The 15,416-nt window shown below is 48.8% G+C and overlaps 1 protein-coding gene across 1 annotated transcript; it reads left to right on the top strand.

Annotated features, from left to right (window-relative positions):
- Window positions 1-15,072, top strand: DDX23 (DEAD-box helicase 23). The gene is made up of 17 exons (XM_055337228.1): window positions 1-84; window positions 5,071-5,279; window positions 5,859-5,969; window positions 6,901-6,994; window positions 7,285-7,350; window positions 7,865-8,003; window positions 8,275-8,408; window positions 8,539-8,651; window positions 8,901-9,044; window positions 9,142-9,367; window positions 9,670-9,815; window positions 10,700-10,877; window positions 11,750-11,992; window positions 12,412-12,563; window positions 12,780-12,888; window positions 13,623-13,797; window positions 14,147-15,072. Exons 2-17 carry the CDS (start codon window positions 5,071-5,073, stop codon window positions 14,368-14,370), a joined length of 2,463 nt encoding a protein of 820 aa, XP_055193203.1. The 5' UTR covers window positions 1-84; the 3' UTR covers window positions 14,371-15,072.
- Window positions 15,073-15,416: the final 344 nt, after the last annotated feature.

The following is a 15,416-nucleotide window of genomic DNA, read 5'->3' as shown; positions in this document are numbered from 1 at the left end:
TGCAGCTCGGCGACCAGGAAACGGGAAAGATGGCGGCTGCTCGGCGACGTTGAGGCCGCGTTGGGCGGTTCAGACTCAAGAGTGGTGAGTCCCGAGCGTTGGAGGCGGTCCCCACGAGCTTGCAGAGAGGGCGAGAGTGGGGGCACGGCGGTGGCCCCTGCCTCCGGGACGAGGCGGGGAAGGACGCTTCAGGGTAGAGGCGCGAGCCCGGAGAGCTCTGGCGGGCTGGAGCGAAGGGGCGCGGGCCCCGGGGCGGAGTATTGGCTCCTGGGGACACAGGCCGGGTCCCTGGACGATGTTACGGGCCAGACCTCTGCCCATGAGCGCGGCCCCTATGATACCCTCTATCCGAGCTTATCCTTCATGTTTCGAGTAGCCCTTGCTCCAGCCAGACCGGAACTTTGGCTTTTCTCCCAGAATCAGTCATGCTTTCCCGCCTCTGCGCTTCCGTATTATTTCTTTTGCTGGGAATGACTTTTCCGCGCCCTCAATTACACATCTTCCAATTCTACCTGCACTGAAATGCTCAAGAGCCACTTCCTCCACAGATCTTTCCAAATCCCCTTTTGTAAATGAAAGGAAACTTCTTTGAATTCCTATAACCCTCCATCTGAGCCTTCGTCTTGGTAAGTACCTGGTACCCTCTATTGTTCTGTAACCTTCCTGTGGACGGGATCTTCCTGATTTATTTCCTTTTGTAACTCAACACGACATCCAGCACAGTGCCTTGCATATAGTAGATGCTTGTTAACTACCTAATTAGGTAAGAGAAAGAATCTGCCCCCCTTATCCTACAAGACCTGAGGAACCCAGAGACCGGGAGGTTTGCAAGGAAGGCTGCTGGGAAGGGATGACCCCGGCGGGCCTGCTTATCAGGCCCTTGTGAGAAGTGTAACCTATAATAAAAGTTGCCTGTATTTACTGTTTCTTTTATTCTCACTTCTCATTCTCTTCTAAACTCACTGCACTCAGGCTTCTACTTTCTCCAGGCCATCAAAACAGCTCTCGTCAAGGTCACCAACAATCTTAATTTTTCCAAATGCAGGGGTCAGTCCTCTATCTCCTAGTCTTTTTCTGCTTGAAAAAGTTGATCACTCTCCCCCACCCCCCCAACACACTTTTGGCTTCTGTGATGTCAACACTTACTTTTTTTTCTGCTTTCTTAACAGCTTTTGCTGCTGCTGCTGCTGCTTCTTCTTCTTCTTCTTCTTCTTCTTCTTCTTCTTCTTCTTCTTCTTCTTCTTTTTAAGATTATTTATTTATTTATTCAGGGATCCCTGGGTGGCGCAGCGGTTTGGCGCCTGCCTTTGGCCCAGGGCGTGATCCTGGAGACCCGGGATCGAATCCCACATCGGGCTCCCGGTGCATGGAGCCTGCTTCTCCCTCTGCCTATGTCTCTGCCTCTCTCTCTTTCTCTCTCTGTGACTATCATAAATAAATAAAAATTAAAAAAAAAGAGAGAAAGATTATTTATTTATTTATTCATGAGATGGGGGGGGGGCGGTAGAGACACAGGCAGAGGGAGAAGCAGGCTGCATGCAGGGAGCCCGACGTGGGACTCGATCCCAGGTCTCCAGGATCAGGCCTGGGCTGAAGGCGGCGCTAAACCGCTGAGCCACCCAGGCTGCTCTGGCTCTTGCTTCTTTACAGTCTTTTTTTTCTGGTTCCTCCTTTGCCTGACCTCTAAATGTTATAGTGTTCCAGAGCTTAATCCTGGTTCTCTCCTGTTTCCTTCCTTTAACTGGACTGTCTACTCTGGTAATGTTATTTAGTGTTCCATGGCTTTGAGAAGTTATCTATCTATCGATGACTCAAATTTTTGTCTCCAGGTTCTCCTGAGTTCTAGAATTGCATTTTCAAAGTGAAACTTTTGATTTCCTCCTAAATCTGTTCCTTCTCCAGTTATTTCTGGTCATTAATGACTCCGTGAACCGTTAGTTTGGTCAAGCTGTAAATTTGGGACATATTTCTGTGTCTCCTCTTTCCCTTTCTCCCTTCATCGGTAAGTCCTATTAGCTCTGTTTCCAAGTATTTCCTGAAGCTCTCTACTTCTTCCCGTCTCCGTTGCCACTTTCCTAGAACAAGCTACTGTCACCTCTTGCCTAGACTACTAAATGGCATTCTCAGTGGTTTTGTTTCTACTCTTGCCTCACTATTCTGTACTTTCTTGCCAGTCACCAAATTCTTTAAAAGTGTAAAATTAGATCACATCACTTCCTGTTGAACACCCTTTAGGGTTCCCATTGCTGTTAGATTGAAATTCGAGTTCCTTCCCCCTGGCCTAAAACACATTTCCATGATCTGACTCTGGACTGTTTCCCTAAACTCATGTTGAATCATCTTCCCCTTGGTTCACTGTCACTCAACCACACAATTTTTAAGGCAAACATGCTGAGCTAGTTCTTGCCCCAGTGTCTTAATACTTGCTGTCTCTTCTACCCAACAAGATCTTTTCCCTAATCTTCATAGTCTCTTTTCCATCATTCAAATCTCAGTTTACACGTCATCTAAAAAATTCTTTCCTGAGCCCTCGCTCATTCCTACTTTGCCCCATCATATCCACCCTGTTTTGTTCTGTTTATTAACTGTCATTACTATTTGAAATTCTCTTATTCTGCTTGTTATCTGCTTCATTGGAATTTAAGCGTTATGAGATTAGAGATTATTTACTGCCATATCTCCAGTAGGTAGAACAGTTTCTGGTGCCTACCAGGTGCTCAGTGAATATTTGTTGGAAGAGTGAGTGATGTCCAGGATGCTTTATAGAGAAGAGACCTTTCTTCTGAATTGTTTTCTTAGGGTTCTAAGTAGAAGAGATATAAGTATAATTGCATGATGTACTGCTCTAGAACACTCAGTCGTTTCTCAGACAATTGTGAAACAAAATGGATTATCTTCACCTTTTGTTTTTTTTTTGTTTTTTTTTTTTAAATATTTTTTTTATTTTTATTTATCTACGATAGTCACACACACACACACACACACACACACACACAGAGAGAGAGAGGCAGAGACACAGGCAGAGGGAGAAGCAGGCTCCATGCACCGGTAGCCCGACGTGGGATTCGATCCCGGGTCTCCAGGATCGCGCCCTGAGCCAAAGGCAGGCGCCAAACCGCTGCGCCGCCCAGGGATCCCTATCTTCACCTTTTGAAAGTACTACTTGTTCACTTTTCTCTTCTTTATACGTTATCCTTTCTTAAAGGTATGTGGCAGGAAATTAAATGAGGAAGGGAGATTGTAAGCAAAAACCTAGGGAGCTGATATTCCAACTGAACCGCTAGAAGATAAAATAAGTTCTGGGAAATGTATCCTGAGTCTTAGGGATGGTGGTGATGGTGATGAAGTAGAGGTAGATTCAGACTTGGTGTCATTTTCTCTCCTGGCTGAAGCGGATTTTGTAGTCTGAAGGACAAGTGACAGTGGGACATGATGTTCAGTGTCCCCCAGGCAGGAGGGGAACAGAACAAATTCCTGCTGAAATCTTTCATGGGACGGGGTAATGGTCAAGGCTGTGAGAATCTGCGTAGACTGTCAGGATGTTTGTGACCTTTAGTTTTTGGTACCTTTTTTTCTTTCTATTCTGAAATAAAGATTCAAAAAAGGGGGGGGGGATCCCTGGGTGGCGCAGCGGTTTGGCGCCTGCCTTTGGCCCAGGGCGCGATCCTGGAGACCCGGGAATCGAATCCCACGTCGGGCTCCCGGTGCATGGAACCTGCTTCTCCCTCTGCCTGTGTCTCTGCCTTTCTCTCTCTCACTGTGTGCCTATCATAAATAAATTAAAAAAAAAAAAAAAAAAAAAGAAAAAGAAATAAAGATTCACAGTAAGTTGCAAAAAAAAAAAAAATCCATACCCTTCACAAAGTTTTCCCGTTGCGTAATGAGAAGTACATTTCTCATTAATCTGGGTGAAAGTAAGTTTGTATCTCCATTTATTTTATTTATTTATTTATTTATTTTAAAGATTTATTTATTCATTCAGAGAGAGAGATAGAGAGGCAGAGACACAGGCAAAGGGAGAAGCAGGCTCCATGCAGGAAGCCCGATGTGGGACTCGATCTGGGGTCTCCAGGATCAGGCCCTGGGCTGCAGGTGGCGTTAAACTGCTGCGCCACCAGGGCTTCCCCTGTATCTCCATTTAAATTTAGGTATTCTTTGAGGTGCTGATGATAACCCCAAATCTCAAAGCTAAACTCTTTTTTTTCTCTTTTGAGCTTTCTTTATGAGCTCAAGAGAACTTACCTCCCTTAGTCGTGTATGTGTTGACTGATCCCAGTGGGCTGGCAGACCGACTAGACTCCTCAAGCAAAGACTAGACTCTAGAAGCAAAATGGGATGCTTCTAGAGGTAGCTGGTATACTGTTCATTCACTAGCATTTCTTTTAATGCTCTTGCCGTCTGATTATAAAAATAAGATATATTCATTGTATATTTACGTTTAATTTTTATTTATGTTAAAGATTTTGGTTATTTACTTGACAGCGCGAGAGATCACAAGCAGGAGGAGCAGCAGGAGTAGCGGCAGAGGGAGAAGCAGGCTCCCCTCTGAGCAGGGAGCCCAGTGTGGGGTTCAAACCCAGGACCTGGGACAATGACCTGTGCCGAAGGCAGACACTTAATCAATTGAGCCCCAGTATACCTTTAAAAATGAATATATAGGGGGATGCCTGGGTGGTGCAGTCTGTTAAGCATCTGATTCTTGCTTTCAGTTCAGGTCCTGATATCAGAGTCGTGAGATCGAGCCTTACATCAGGCTCCCTGCTGAGCACAAAGTTTGCTGAAGTTTCTTCCTCTCCTTCTCCCTTTGCCCATCCCCCCACGCTGGCATATGCATACTCTCGCTCTTTCAAATAAATAAATCTTTAAGAAGAAAACCAGACATGAATATATACAAAAAGGAATCACAGAGGGACAGTGTAGTATAATGAATGAGTCTCTGAAGCCAGACCACCTAGCATTCTCTCGCTCTCTCTCTCTCTCAAATAAAATCTTAAAAAAAAAAAAAGATTATACATACACAGTTTAGAATAGTACCTAGTACACAGTAAGTATTCCTCTTATCCATGACAGATGGCAGGAGAGCTGGCTGACAAAAAGGACCGGGATGCATCACCTTCCAAGGAGGAAAGGAAGCGATCTCGGACTCCTGAGAGAGAGCGAGATAGAGACCGGGACCGGAAGTCTTCCCCATCTAAAGACAGGAAGCGGCATCGTTCAAGGGATAGGCGTCGAGGAGGCAGCCGTTCTCGCTCCCGTTCCCGTTCCAAGTCTACGGAAAGGTAAAGTAACTTTGTCTGTCTTATATGGGATGGGAGAGTACATTTCAAACGTCTTCATTCTTGGTTCTTCTGATGCCTCCAGTATTAGGATGTTAGTCTTTCATATTTCTCTACCTCTAGTGATCTAGTAGCTCTTAAAAGTTAAGAGGGAGGGGCTCCTGGGTGGCCCAGTGGTTGAGTGTCTGCCTTTGGTTTAGATCATGGGTGCTGCATCGGGCTTCTTGTAGGGAGCCCACTTCTCTCTCTACCTGTGTCTCTGCCTCTCTCTGGGTGTCTCTCATGAATAAATAAAATCTTTAAAAAAATGGTAAGAGGAAACTTGTAAGATGAAGGTCCAGGTGGTCGAGGAAGATTGTTCCTCTCTTCACATGGGTGATGGCCTATCGTTACCATTAATGCTTAGCAGTACAACCCTGATCTAGAAGACTTTCTTCGAATTCCCTCATAGCTTCTCCTGGACACACCCCAATTTGTAAAATATTACTTTGTGTAGAAAAGAGCATGAGAATCTCTTTAGGGTTGCAGTGAAGATGGATACTTGTAAAATAACACATGATTTCTTAAACTTGCTGTCTTTAGAGAGCGAAGGCATAAAGAACGAGAACGGGATAAGGAGCGTGATCGGAATAAGAAGGACCGAGACCGGGACAAGGATGGGCATAGACGGGACAAGGACCGTAAACGATCCAGGTACCTGAGGGAATGGGAGTAGGCTTTAGGAGAATGCTCCCATCTCTTCCTCTCTGCCTTGGAGCTGGCTCAGTGTCATAGGAAAGAAAGTTCTTAGTGACTCCTACCGGTAGTGATAACAGCTGGCTTTTTTAGAAGGCATGTATCCTTCGATGCTATAACCAGTTACTGAAGTCACAACTATTTGAGGGTCACCTTGTTCTTAAAGGTTAGAAATTAGTTGAAGAGGCTTACCAGCCTACGAAACATTCTCTTAGCTCCATTGGACCATTCAGGTTTCTATACAAGATAGACAGCATATATTTGTTAGGATAGCATAATGCCCCAATACCTTGATCTGTTTCCCTTGGAAACTTTGTATGCAAAGTTTTTATTAGGCTCTGAGTGCGTAAGTTAGAATTCAGGGCATAGGACACAATTCCCATAACAAATACAGGGGCTTGTTGAAGATCTCTTGTAGATGGGGCTTGTAGCAGTTGTGGGGGAAGGATCTCTGGGACTGGTAGGAAGGGAGCATGGGGAGGGAACCTACAGAGCAGTATTGGGGAAGGGTAGATGGTTGGAGGGGACCTTGTAGACTAAATTTATTGTGTATTATAAAGTTGAGCAAGATTTTTTTTTTCAATGTGTATGTGCTATTTGGAAGAGAGATTTTTGCCATCAGTAGTGAAGACCCACTTGTGAGAAGAGATTAGTCTTGGAAAAGGAGATTCAGTAGAATGGGGCCAAGCAAGGCCATCATTAGATTTCAGAGCAGACAGAGTGACCGTGACCATGCCTGCAAAGGGAGCTTCAGGGCATGATGGGTGGCCATGGGCCAGTCTTGTTGAGTCATGGAAAAACTTCATCCTCTTTGGGGCTCAGCCTGACCCTCTTCAAGGAGCGGGGGTAAGACAGTGATATGGACCTCTCCTCTTCCTTTTCTTTAAAGTTTATCTCCTGGGCGAGGAAAAGATTTTAAATCTCGGAAAGACAGAGACTCTAAGAAGGATGAAGATGATGAACATGGTGATAAGAAGCCTAAGGTAATGGGCAGCCCGGGTGGCTCAGCGGTTTAGCGCCGTCTTCGGCCCAGGGTGTGATCCTGGAGACCCGGGATCGAGTCCCACGTCGGGCTCGCTGCATGGAGCCTGCTTCTCCTTCTGCCTGTGTCTCTGCCCCTCTCTCTGTCTCTCATGAATAAATAAAAAAAATCTTTAAAAAAAAAAAAGAAAATCCTAAGGTAAAGGAGAGGAAAGATTTCTCTCCTCTTCCTCTTCAGTTTGTTCTCCATTACTGATCCTTTATGTACTGATGTCCTGTTTTTCATCTTCAGGCTCAGCCGTTATCCCTGGAAGAACTTCTGGCCAAGAAAAAGGCTGAGGAAGAAGCTGAGGCAAAGGTGAGAATGTGGAGATCTCTGTTAGTTGGCAGAGCTGCTAAAGCATCACAGACTGAGGCACATAAACAGTTCCAGAGGCTAGAAGCTGAGATCATGGTATCCGTAGGGTTGTTTCTTCGAGGCCTCTCTCCTTGGCTTGTAGGTGGATGTCTTCTCTGCCCTCACATGATTTTCCCTCCGTGTGGGCGTGCCCCCAGTGTCTCTGTCCACTTAGGAGGACACCCGTCACATTGGTTTAGGGTCCACCTGAAGAGCCTCCTTTTACCTTAAGCACTTCTTAAAGGTTCTGTCTCCAAATATAGTAATATTCTAAGGTCCTAGGGGTTAGGGTTTTGACATACAAATTTTGAAGGGGACAGTTCAGGCCATAGTGGGGTCCTAGACCTAGGTGTGTTTTCCATAACAGGTGTAATGCCTGAGCAGATATTGTTGGGCTCCCTGCCAGTTCCGCAACAGTGGTGCGATTATACCCTGCTCCTGTGTCCTTTGTTTACAGTTCCAATCTATTTTGTAGCCCAAGTTCCTCTCCAAAGCAGAACGAGAGGCTGAAGCCCTAAAGCGACGGCAGCAGGAGGTGGAGGAGCGGCAGAGGATGCTCGAAGAAGAGCGGAAGAAAAGGAAACAATTCCAAGACTTGGGCAGGAAAATGTTGGGTTCGTTTTCCTCCCCGTGTAGCCCTTGGATGGGTTAGGAGAGGGTGGGAGGGGATTGTCATTCTTGAGAGCCAGAAACCAGTTTGCTCTGGAGTTTGGAAAAGGGAGGGATGTGGGAGTTGATGAGAAAAAGACCTTTGTGTCAGGTCTCCATTTCCCTTGTATTGTAAATCTCCCACTTCTCGTTTGGTGTCTATTGTCTGGATCCTCTCCATGCCCTCTCTTTTCTTGCACTGAGCTCTTCCGCAGCTTTGCTTTCCTTGATCTGCAGAAGACCCTCAGGAACGGGAGCGTCGGGAACGCAGGGAGAGGATGGAGCGGGAAACCAATGGAAATGAGGATGAGGAAGGGCGGCAGAAGATCCGGGAGGAGAAGGATAAGAGCAAGGAACTGCATGCCATCAAGGTGCGGGCCTTGCTTCGGTATTCACTTCCCGCGCTACGCACACAGAAGTTTGGTCTCGTTATTTGGCCATTCTGCTCTCTGCATGTGAGGTCGGGGTGGGCCTCCAGCTTTGCCTTCTGTCCCTGGGCAGGAGCGTTACCTGGGTGGCATAAAGAAGCGGCGCCGAACGAGGCATCTCAATGACCGCAAGTTTGTCTTCGAGTGGGATGCATCCGAGGACACATCCATCGACTACAACCCCCTGTGAGTGGCTTTGGGGCCTGAGTGCTAAGTCTTTTACACTAGGCGGTTCCCGGAGAGAACTAACTGGTGACCACAGAAAGAGAAGATTCTGGGACGGGGACAATGGTAGGCGCGTAGCCAGCCAGCTCTCCAGGCGAGGGAAGACTGGCTGGAAAGGTGTTCGTATCGGCACCTGTCAGTAGTCCGCCCTTCCCTCCTGCTGCCCCAACAGCTTCTCTCTTTTTTTTTCTTCCTCTGTCTCCATCTCAGATACAAAGAACGACACCAGGTGCAGTTGTTGGGGCGAGGCTTCATTGCAGGCATTGACCTGAAGCAGCAGAAACGAGAGCAGTCTCGTTTCTATGGAGACCTAATGGAGAAGAGGCGGACACTGGAAGAAAAGGAGCAGGAGGAGTGAGTGGGAGGGCTAGGGGCGGTTGGGCAGAGCCCAGAGCCTACAAAAAGGAGCTGGAGGTTACTGATCCCACTTGCTCCTCACGTCCTGCTCCAGGGCCAGACTCCGCAAGCTCCGTAAGAAGGAAGCAAAGCAGCGCTGGGATGATCGGCACTGGTCCCAGAAGAAGTTAGATGAGATGACGGACAGGGACTGGCGGATCTTCAGAGAGGACTACAGCATCACCACCAAAGGTGGCAAGATCCCCAATCCCATCCGGTCCTGGAAAGACTCTTCTCTGCCCCCGCACATCTTGGAGGTCATCGATAAGTGTGGATACAAGGTAAAGAGAGGCAGACTGGCCCAGAAGATCTGACTTGTTCCTATATTCTAGGGGAATCACACTTACTTTGGGAACAGGAAGCTCTGTTCCTTTGTTCCTCTGTTCTGTGCCTTCTCTGCCGGGGAGCACTAACGTGATGCTGTCACTTTCTGGTGGGAGTATTAGCCTTTGTTGACTGTGTTTCCTTGCTGTGAACTGGTGTCCTCCTTCTGTGCTGGCACATGTGCCCAGGGACAGAAGTCAGCAGTAGCTTGGGTAGCAGAACTCCATCTGTACCTATTATTCCCTCTGGGTCACTGCAGGAACCAACACCTATCCAGCGTCAGGCAATCCCCATTGGGCTACAAAATCGCGACATCATTGGTGTAGCTGAGACTGGCAGCGGCAAGACAGCAGCCTTCCTCATCCCACTGCTGGTCTGGATCACCACTCTCCCCAAAATCGACAGGTGAGGTCAGCTGGCACCAGCTGGAGTAGATTTGGCTGGGTGGGAAAGGTCACAGTGGCAAATAAGCATTGGGTTTTCTTTCTTTCTTCCTTTCTTTTTCTTTTTCTCTTTCTTTTTCTTTTTCTTTCTCTTTCTCTTGCTCTTTCTCTTTATTTTTCTTTCTTCTCTCTTCTCTTTCTCTTTCTTTTCCTTCCTTCCTTCCTTTTTTATTTCTTTTTCTTTCTTTCTTTTCTTTTTCTTTTTCTTTTTCTTTTTCTTTCTTCCTTCCTTTCCTTTCCTTCCCTTCCTTCCTTCCTTCCTTTCCTTCCTTTCCTTCCTTCCTTTCTTTCGTTTTATCTACCTCTGTATTTATTTATTTTAAGTAGGCTCCATGTCCAGCATGGAGCCCAGCATGGAGCCCAGCATGGGGCTTGAACTCACAACTCTGAGATTAAGACCTGAGCTGAAATCAAGAGTTAGATGCTTAACCGAGTAAGCCACCCAGATGCCCCTATTTTTAAGTAATCTCTACACTCAGTGTGGGGCTTGAGCTCACAACTCCACAGTCCGGAGTCACATGCTCTTCCAACTGAGCTAACCTGGTGGCCCCATTTATTTTGCTTTTTAAGTTATAATCAGAATCCCGGTTCTTTAGTCTGGGTCAGATATTAGGGAATAATTGGATCATGGTATCAAAGAAGTGTGTGATTTGGTTGGCAAGGACCACTCCCTGAAGAACTTGGCTGTCCTGGAGTCTGTGACTTTTAAGTGAGATCTTTGCATCCTTTTCCCACCACCTTCCCCATCTCCATAGCTACCCTTAAGAGTTGACTTTGTTTTGCTCCTGTTTGTGGTTGGATGAGAACCAAAGCTCATGGAACTATGGGCTGCCCCATTTACCACAGGATCGAAGAGTCAGACCAGGGCCCTTACGCCATCATTCTGGCCCCCACTCGTGAGTTGGCTCAGCAGATTGAGGAAGAGACCATCAAGTTTGGGAAGCCACTGGGCATCCGCACTGTGGCCGTCATTGGCGGCATCTCCAGAGAAGACCAGGGCTTCAGGCTGCGCATGGGCTGTGAGGTTCGTTCACCTAGCCGGCAGCCAGCCTGCTGTGTGAGGGCTCTGACTTTGGGGGCTGTGTTTCTAGTTTCTGCCACGGATGGGCAGTATAATGAAGAAAAGGACTGGCTTATATGTATGTGCTGTTACTTAGAACTTATGCACAGATAGGTAACGTGCACATTAATTCTACCAGCGACCGTATGAGAATAGGTAGGTTACCTCCATCGTACAGATGAGGCTGAGGCTCAGGTCACAGCTGGCGAGGAGAAGAGCTGAGATCCATATCCAAAGCCCACCAGATCATGCCTTCTCAGGGTGAGGGGAAGATAACTTTTTTTTTTAAATTTTTATTTATTTATGATAGGCACACAGTGAGAGAGAGAGAGGCAGAGACACAGGCAGAGGGAGAAGCAGGCTCCATGCACCGGGAGCCTGACGTGGGATTCGATCCCGGGTCTCCAGGATCGCGCCCTGGGCCAAAGGCAGGCGCTAAACCGCTGTGCCACCCAGGGATCCCAGAAGATAACTTTTTATAAGAATTCTGATGCAGGAATTGAGTCTTTGCAGACTTTTTGGTGTAATCCCTTTATGTAACCTTCTCTGTAGTTGCCCTTGGTTCCTCTTTGTAAAAAAGTTCCTTCTGATTTTGCTCTTCTGTTTAACCTTCTGAACCTTACTCAGAAAACCTATTTATCCCTAAAAAAAATCCAAGGTAACAACAAGGGATTTCATCCCAGTTCTTATGAACCTTTGCTGCCAATCCTAACTGGAGGTTGGGGTCCAAGTTCCTTAGCATTGGAGGACTGTTGCCCAAGGGGACGGATAGTTCACAGGAGGGAGGAGAAAGAGATACATGCTAGGGCTGCATGTGTTTCCACTGTACCCTCCAGATTGTCATCGCTACCCCAGGACGTTTGATTGATGTGCTGGAGAACCGTTACCTTGTACTGAGCCGCTGTACCTATGTGGTTCTGGATGAGGCAGATAGGATGATTGACATGGGCTTTGAGCCAGATGTCCAGAAGATCCTGGAGCACATGCCTGTCAGCAACCAGAAGCCAGACACAGATGAGGCTGAGGACCCTGAGAAGATGTTGGCCAACTTTGAGTCGGGAAAACATAAGTACCGCCAAGTAAGGCTGCTTCCCTAGGCTGGGAAATGGGGGCGAGTTGCCAAACCTGCTCTGAGGCCCTTCTTGCCCTGGATGGGCCCAGAGTACATTTACCAGCATGTCAGTCCTCCGACACTCCTAGCTGTGTAGCCATGGGCTGTGCCCTAGAAAATCATTCCAAGGCATTATGCTGCTCCTTACCACGGGCGCCAGCAGATGCTCTCAGCCCTTCCTGTCATCATAGGATGTAAAGGACCTTGGTGAACAGGTACTGAGGAAAGAAGGGGGAAGGCAGAGGACACCGTTTCCTACGGTGGGGTTGTCAAAGCCTACTCAATGGCTCACTGTAGGTTCTTTAGCCCAGGCTACGCTGCCTGTGCTGATGGGGGATATGTGGTGGTGTCCGCCGGGGCCCAGGGCTGAGCTTCCTGTTTTCATAGACCGTCATGTTCACGGCCACCATGCCCCCGGCGGTGGAGCGTCTGGCCCGGAGCTATCTTCGGCGACCGGCTGTGGTGTACATTGGCTCTGCGGGCAAGCCCCACGAACGTGTGGAACAGAAGGTCTTCCTCATGTCAGAGTCAGAAAAGAGGTACGGGGGCAGCTGAACCAGGAAAAATGTGATGGAGAAGGAGCTTTTTTCAGTACGGGGGATGGAGGGTAAATGTTCTGTTGTGTTGGAGAACGGCTGTTTTCTTGTTCGGGGTGCCATGGGCTTGAAGGTCCTGGAATTGGTGTTGGTAGATCTGGGTGGGCATCCCACTCAGAGGTACGCCTCTAATGTTTCTCCTCTTACTCTTCTCCCCAGGAAAAAGCTGCTGGCAATCTTGGAACAAGGCTTTGATCCACCCATTATCATTTTTGTCAACCAGAAGAAAGGCTGTGATGTTTTGGCTAAATCCCTGGAGAAGATGGGGGTGTGTCTGGCAGGGGAGAACCAAATCTGCTCTCTTTGGTGGGGCATTCTAAAGATAGAGGGGCCCTCGAAGCCTCTTCCTTTCAGTTCTGTCCCACTCTTTGACCTCTTTAATATTCAAGTCAGGGCCAGAGAGAAAAGGGCAGTTTGATGGGGATGAGGGATGGGGTCTGTTGCTGTGATTCCCTGTCTGGACCAGCAGTGCCAGTCAGAGCTGTCTTGGGTCTTCCTCCAACGGGGCCGAGCCAGGGACAGGTTTTGAGCCACACATCCTGAGGCTGTGGAATAGTGGATCAAAGTTCTTTGTGTTGATCTGTGTTTGGGAAAGGGGGTGGCATGGTCAGGAGGGAGATGTGGGTGATCGGTGTCCTTTACTCCTGCCGCTGGTATCTGAAGGGAAGGGTGTGTCTTCTTAAGTGTCTTGGTCCCCGCTTGCCACCCTCAGCCTCATTCTCTCTTTGATGACTGCCCATCTCTCTGGCTCTACCTCCACCCGCCCCACAAGCTGCTTTACCTTTGAGCTGACTGTCTGCTCCTGTCACCCCACACCCCGTCGTCCCCCTTCCCTTCCCCCAGCCTACCTATCCTCTTGCTTTCCGTTGCCCTCATTCTCTCTCCTTCCTTCCCCTTCTACCCTACTGCTCTGTAACCCTCCCTCTGTGTCTTCACTCCCTTAATTTCTGTGTCTTTCTGTGAGCCCTCTGCTCTTTCCTCACCTCCCCCTTCTTCCAACAGTACAACGCTTGCACGCTGCATGGTGGAAAAGGCCAGGAGCAGCGAGAGTTTGCACTGTCCAACCTCAAGGCCGGGGCCAAGGATATTTTGGTGGCTACGGACGTGGCAGGTCGTGGTATTGACATCCAAGATGTGTCTATGGTCGTCAACTATGATATGGCCAAAAACATTGAAGGTCAGTGCAGGGGAAGCAGCTTCCATCCGGGTAAAGGGAGGCTACTTGTCAGGTGCTCATTCCTCACAGCTCCGAGCCTGGGATTGCTTGTTCCAGTGAGACAAGCTCTGCTCTCTAGGTCTCATGGGTTTGTTGTCCCAGTACCTGGGACAGGTCTGTCCTGGAGGCGGGGGGCTGCTCTCAGCCTGGGTGTGGTGGGACAAGTGCCTTCGGTGGTGGGGAGAGCACTGTGGGTGCTGCAGGGTCAGGTGGCACAAGTGGTATCAACCCCGGGGTGGTGTGGGGTGGGTGGGTGATGCCTTTAGAAGGGAGGCCTGGTAGCCTCAGTGGCATTCCTCCCCCTCCCCAGATTACATCCACCGCATTGGCCGCACGGGCCGAGCTGGCAAGAGTGGTGTGGCCATCACCTTCCTCACCAAAGAGGATTCTGCTGTGTTCTATGAGCTGAAGCAAGCCATCCTGGAGAGCCCAGTGTCCTCCTGCCCCCCAGAGCTAGCCAACCACCCAGATGCCCAGCACAAGCCAGGCACCATCCTCACCAAGAAGCGCCGGGAAGAAACTATCTTTGCTTGACACAGCACTCTTCCCATCAGTTTAAGGGCATGTGCTGAAGCCCATTCTTCAGGACCCTCACATCTCTCTTTCCAGGTCCTCACTCTTTCGGGGCCTTAGGAAACAATCAGATACCTTGGCCTACACCCTCAGGTCTAAAGGCCTGAGCATGGGGCAGCAGAAAGAGAGGAAACTGCTGGAGGGGCAGGGAGAATGAAGCAGCACAGGTTCTGGCCCAGCTCTGCCCCTCCTGAGGGCCTTGGGATTACATTGGACCATCAGCTCTTGCCAGTCATGGGAGCCGCCAGGTGGCATTGCCTCACAGATTTGAACAAAAACCTGGCTGCCAGGCTGGTACCTCTTGGGCACGGACATGACTGCAGAAGTGGCAGCAGTGTCGTTGCCCTCGGTGACCCCGGGGTGGGGGGTGGGGCGTCCAGCACCGTGAGCGTTAGGAACCTCGGACTATGTCATTTCGACAGCTCTCTGTCCTTTCGGATTATAAAAAAAACAAGTTGAGAGCCTTGTTTAGAGCTTGCACGGCCCCTGTGCCAGGGGGTGCTGTGCACTCTAGGCATCCCTCACCCAGGGAATTTTTTTTAGTAGATGTGGGGACAGGGTGAGCTGGCTGTGCCCATCTTGAAGTCACTGAGTGAAATTTCTGTTTTTTATTCTCTGAGAAGATGAGTTTGTATGTTCTGCGAATAAACACATGAAGATGAAGGCCGTGTTGAATTCTAGCTACACTCCATCTCCCAGGTTCTCCCCGCTGCCACAGGAGATAGGAGGACGGCCCTTGCCTCGGCGAGTTGACTTAGGAGATGAAAGAAAACCAAGTCCAGAAAAGAGCCTAGGGCGTCAGTTGATGGTCTGAATCGATAGGAGGCCACTTGAGGGCAGATGGAAAAGCCACTGGCCGCAGGATCAGAATGCACCCTCCCTGCCTGCCCTAGCCTCACCTAACTTGTAGCTCTGCCTGCCGGGGCACCCTCTCTTTGCACACGGGTGGGAATGGAGAGCAGCTGTGAAACCGGCATGTGAGGCATCGGTGGAGCCCGCTGGAGTGT

The sequence above is a fragment of the Nyctereutes procyonoides genome, unplaced genomic scaffold (assembly GCF_905146905.1).
Source record: "Nyctereutes procyonoides isolate TBG_1078 unplaced genomic scaffold, NYPRO_anot_genome, whole genome shotgun sequence".
In the NCBI taxonomy this organism is placed as follows: Eukaryota; Metazoa; Chordata; class Mammalia; order Carnivora; family Canidae; genus Nyctereutes; species Nyctereutes procyonoides.
This window is presented reverse-complemented; position numbering and strand designations above follow the sequence as displayed.

Excerpts from the sequence above, each read along its gene's own strand:
- DDX23 (XM_055337228.1), top strand. The coding sequence starts at position 5,071 with ATGGCAGGAGAGCTGGCTGACAAAAAGGACCGGGATGCATCACCTTCC. Across the intron at positions 6,995-7,284 it reads ATGGTGATAAGAAGCCTAAG|GCTCAGCCGTTATCCCTGGA; the intron begins GTAATGGGCAGC and ends TTTCATCTTCAG. Across the intron at positions 13,798-14,146 it reads TATGGCCAAAAACATTGAAG|ATTACATCCACCGCATTGGC; the intron begins GTCAGTGCAGGG and ends CCCCCTCCCCAG.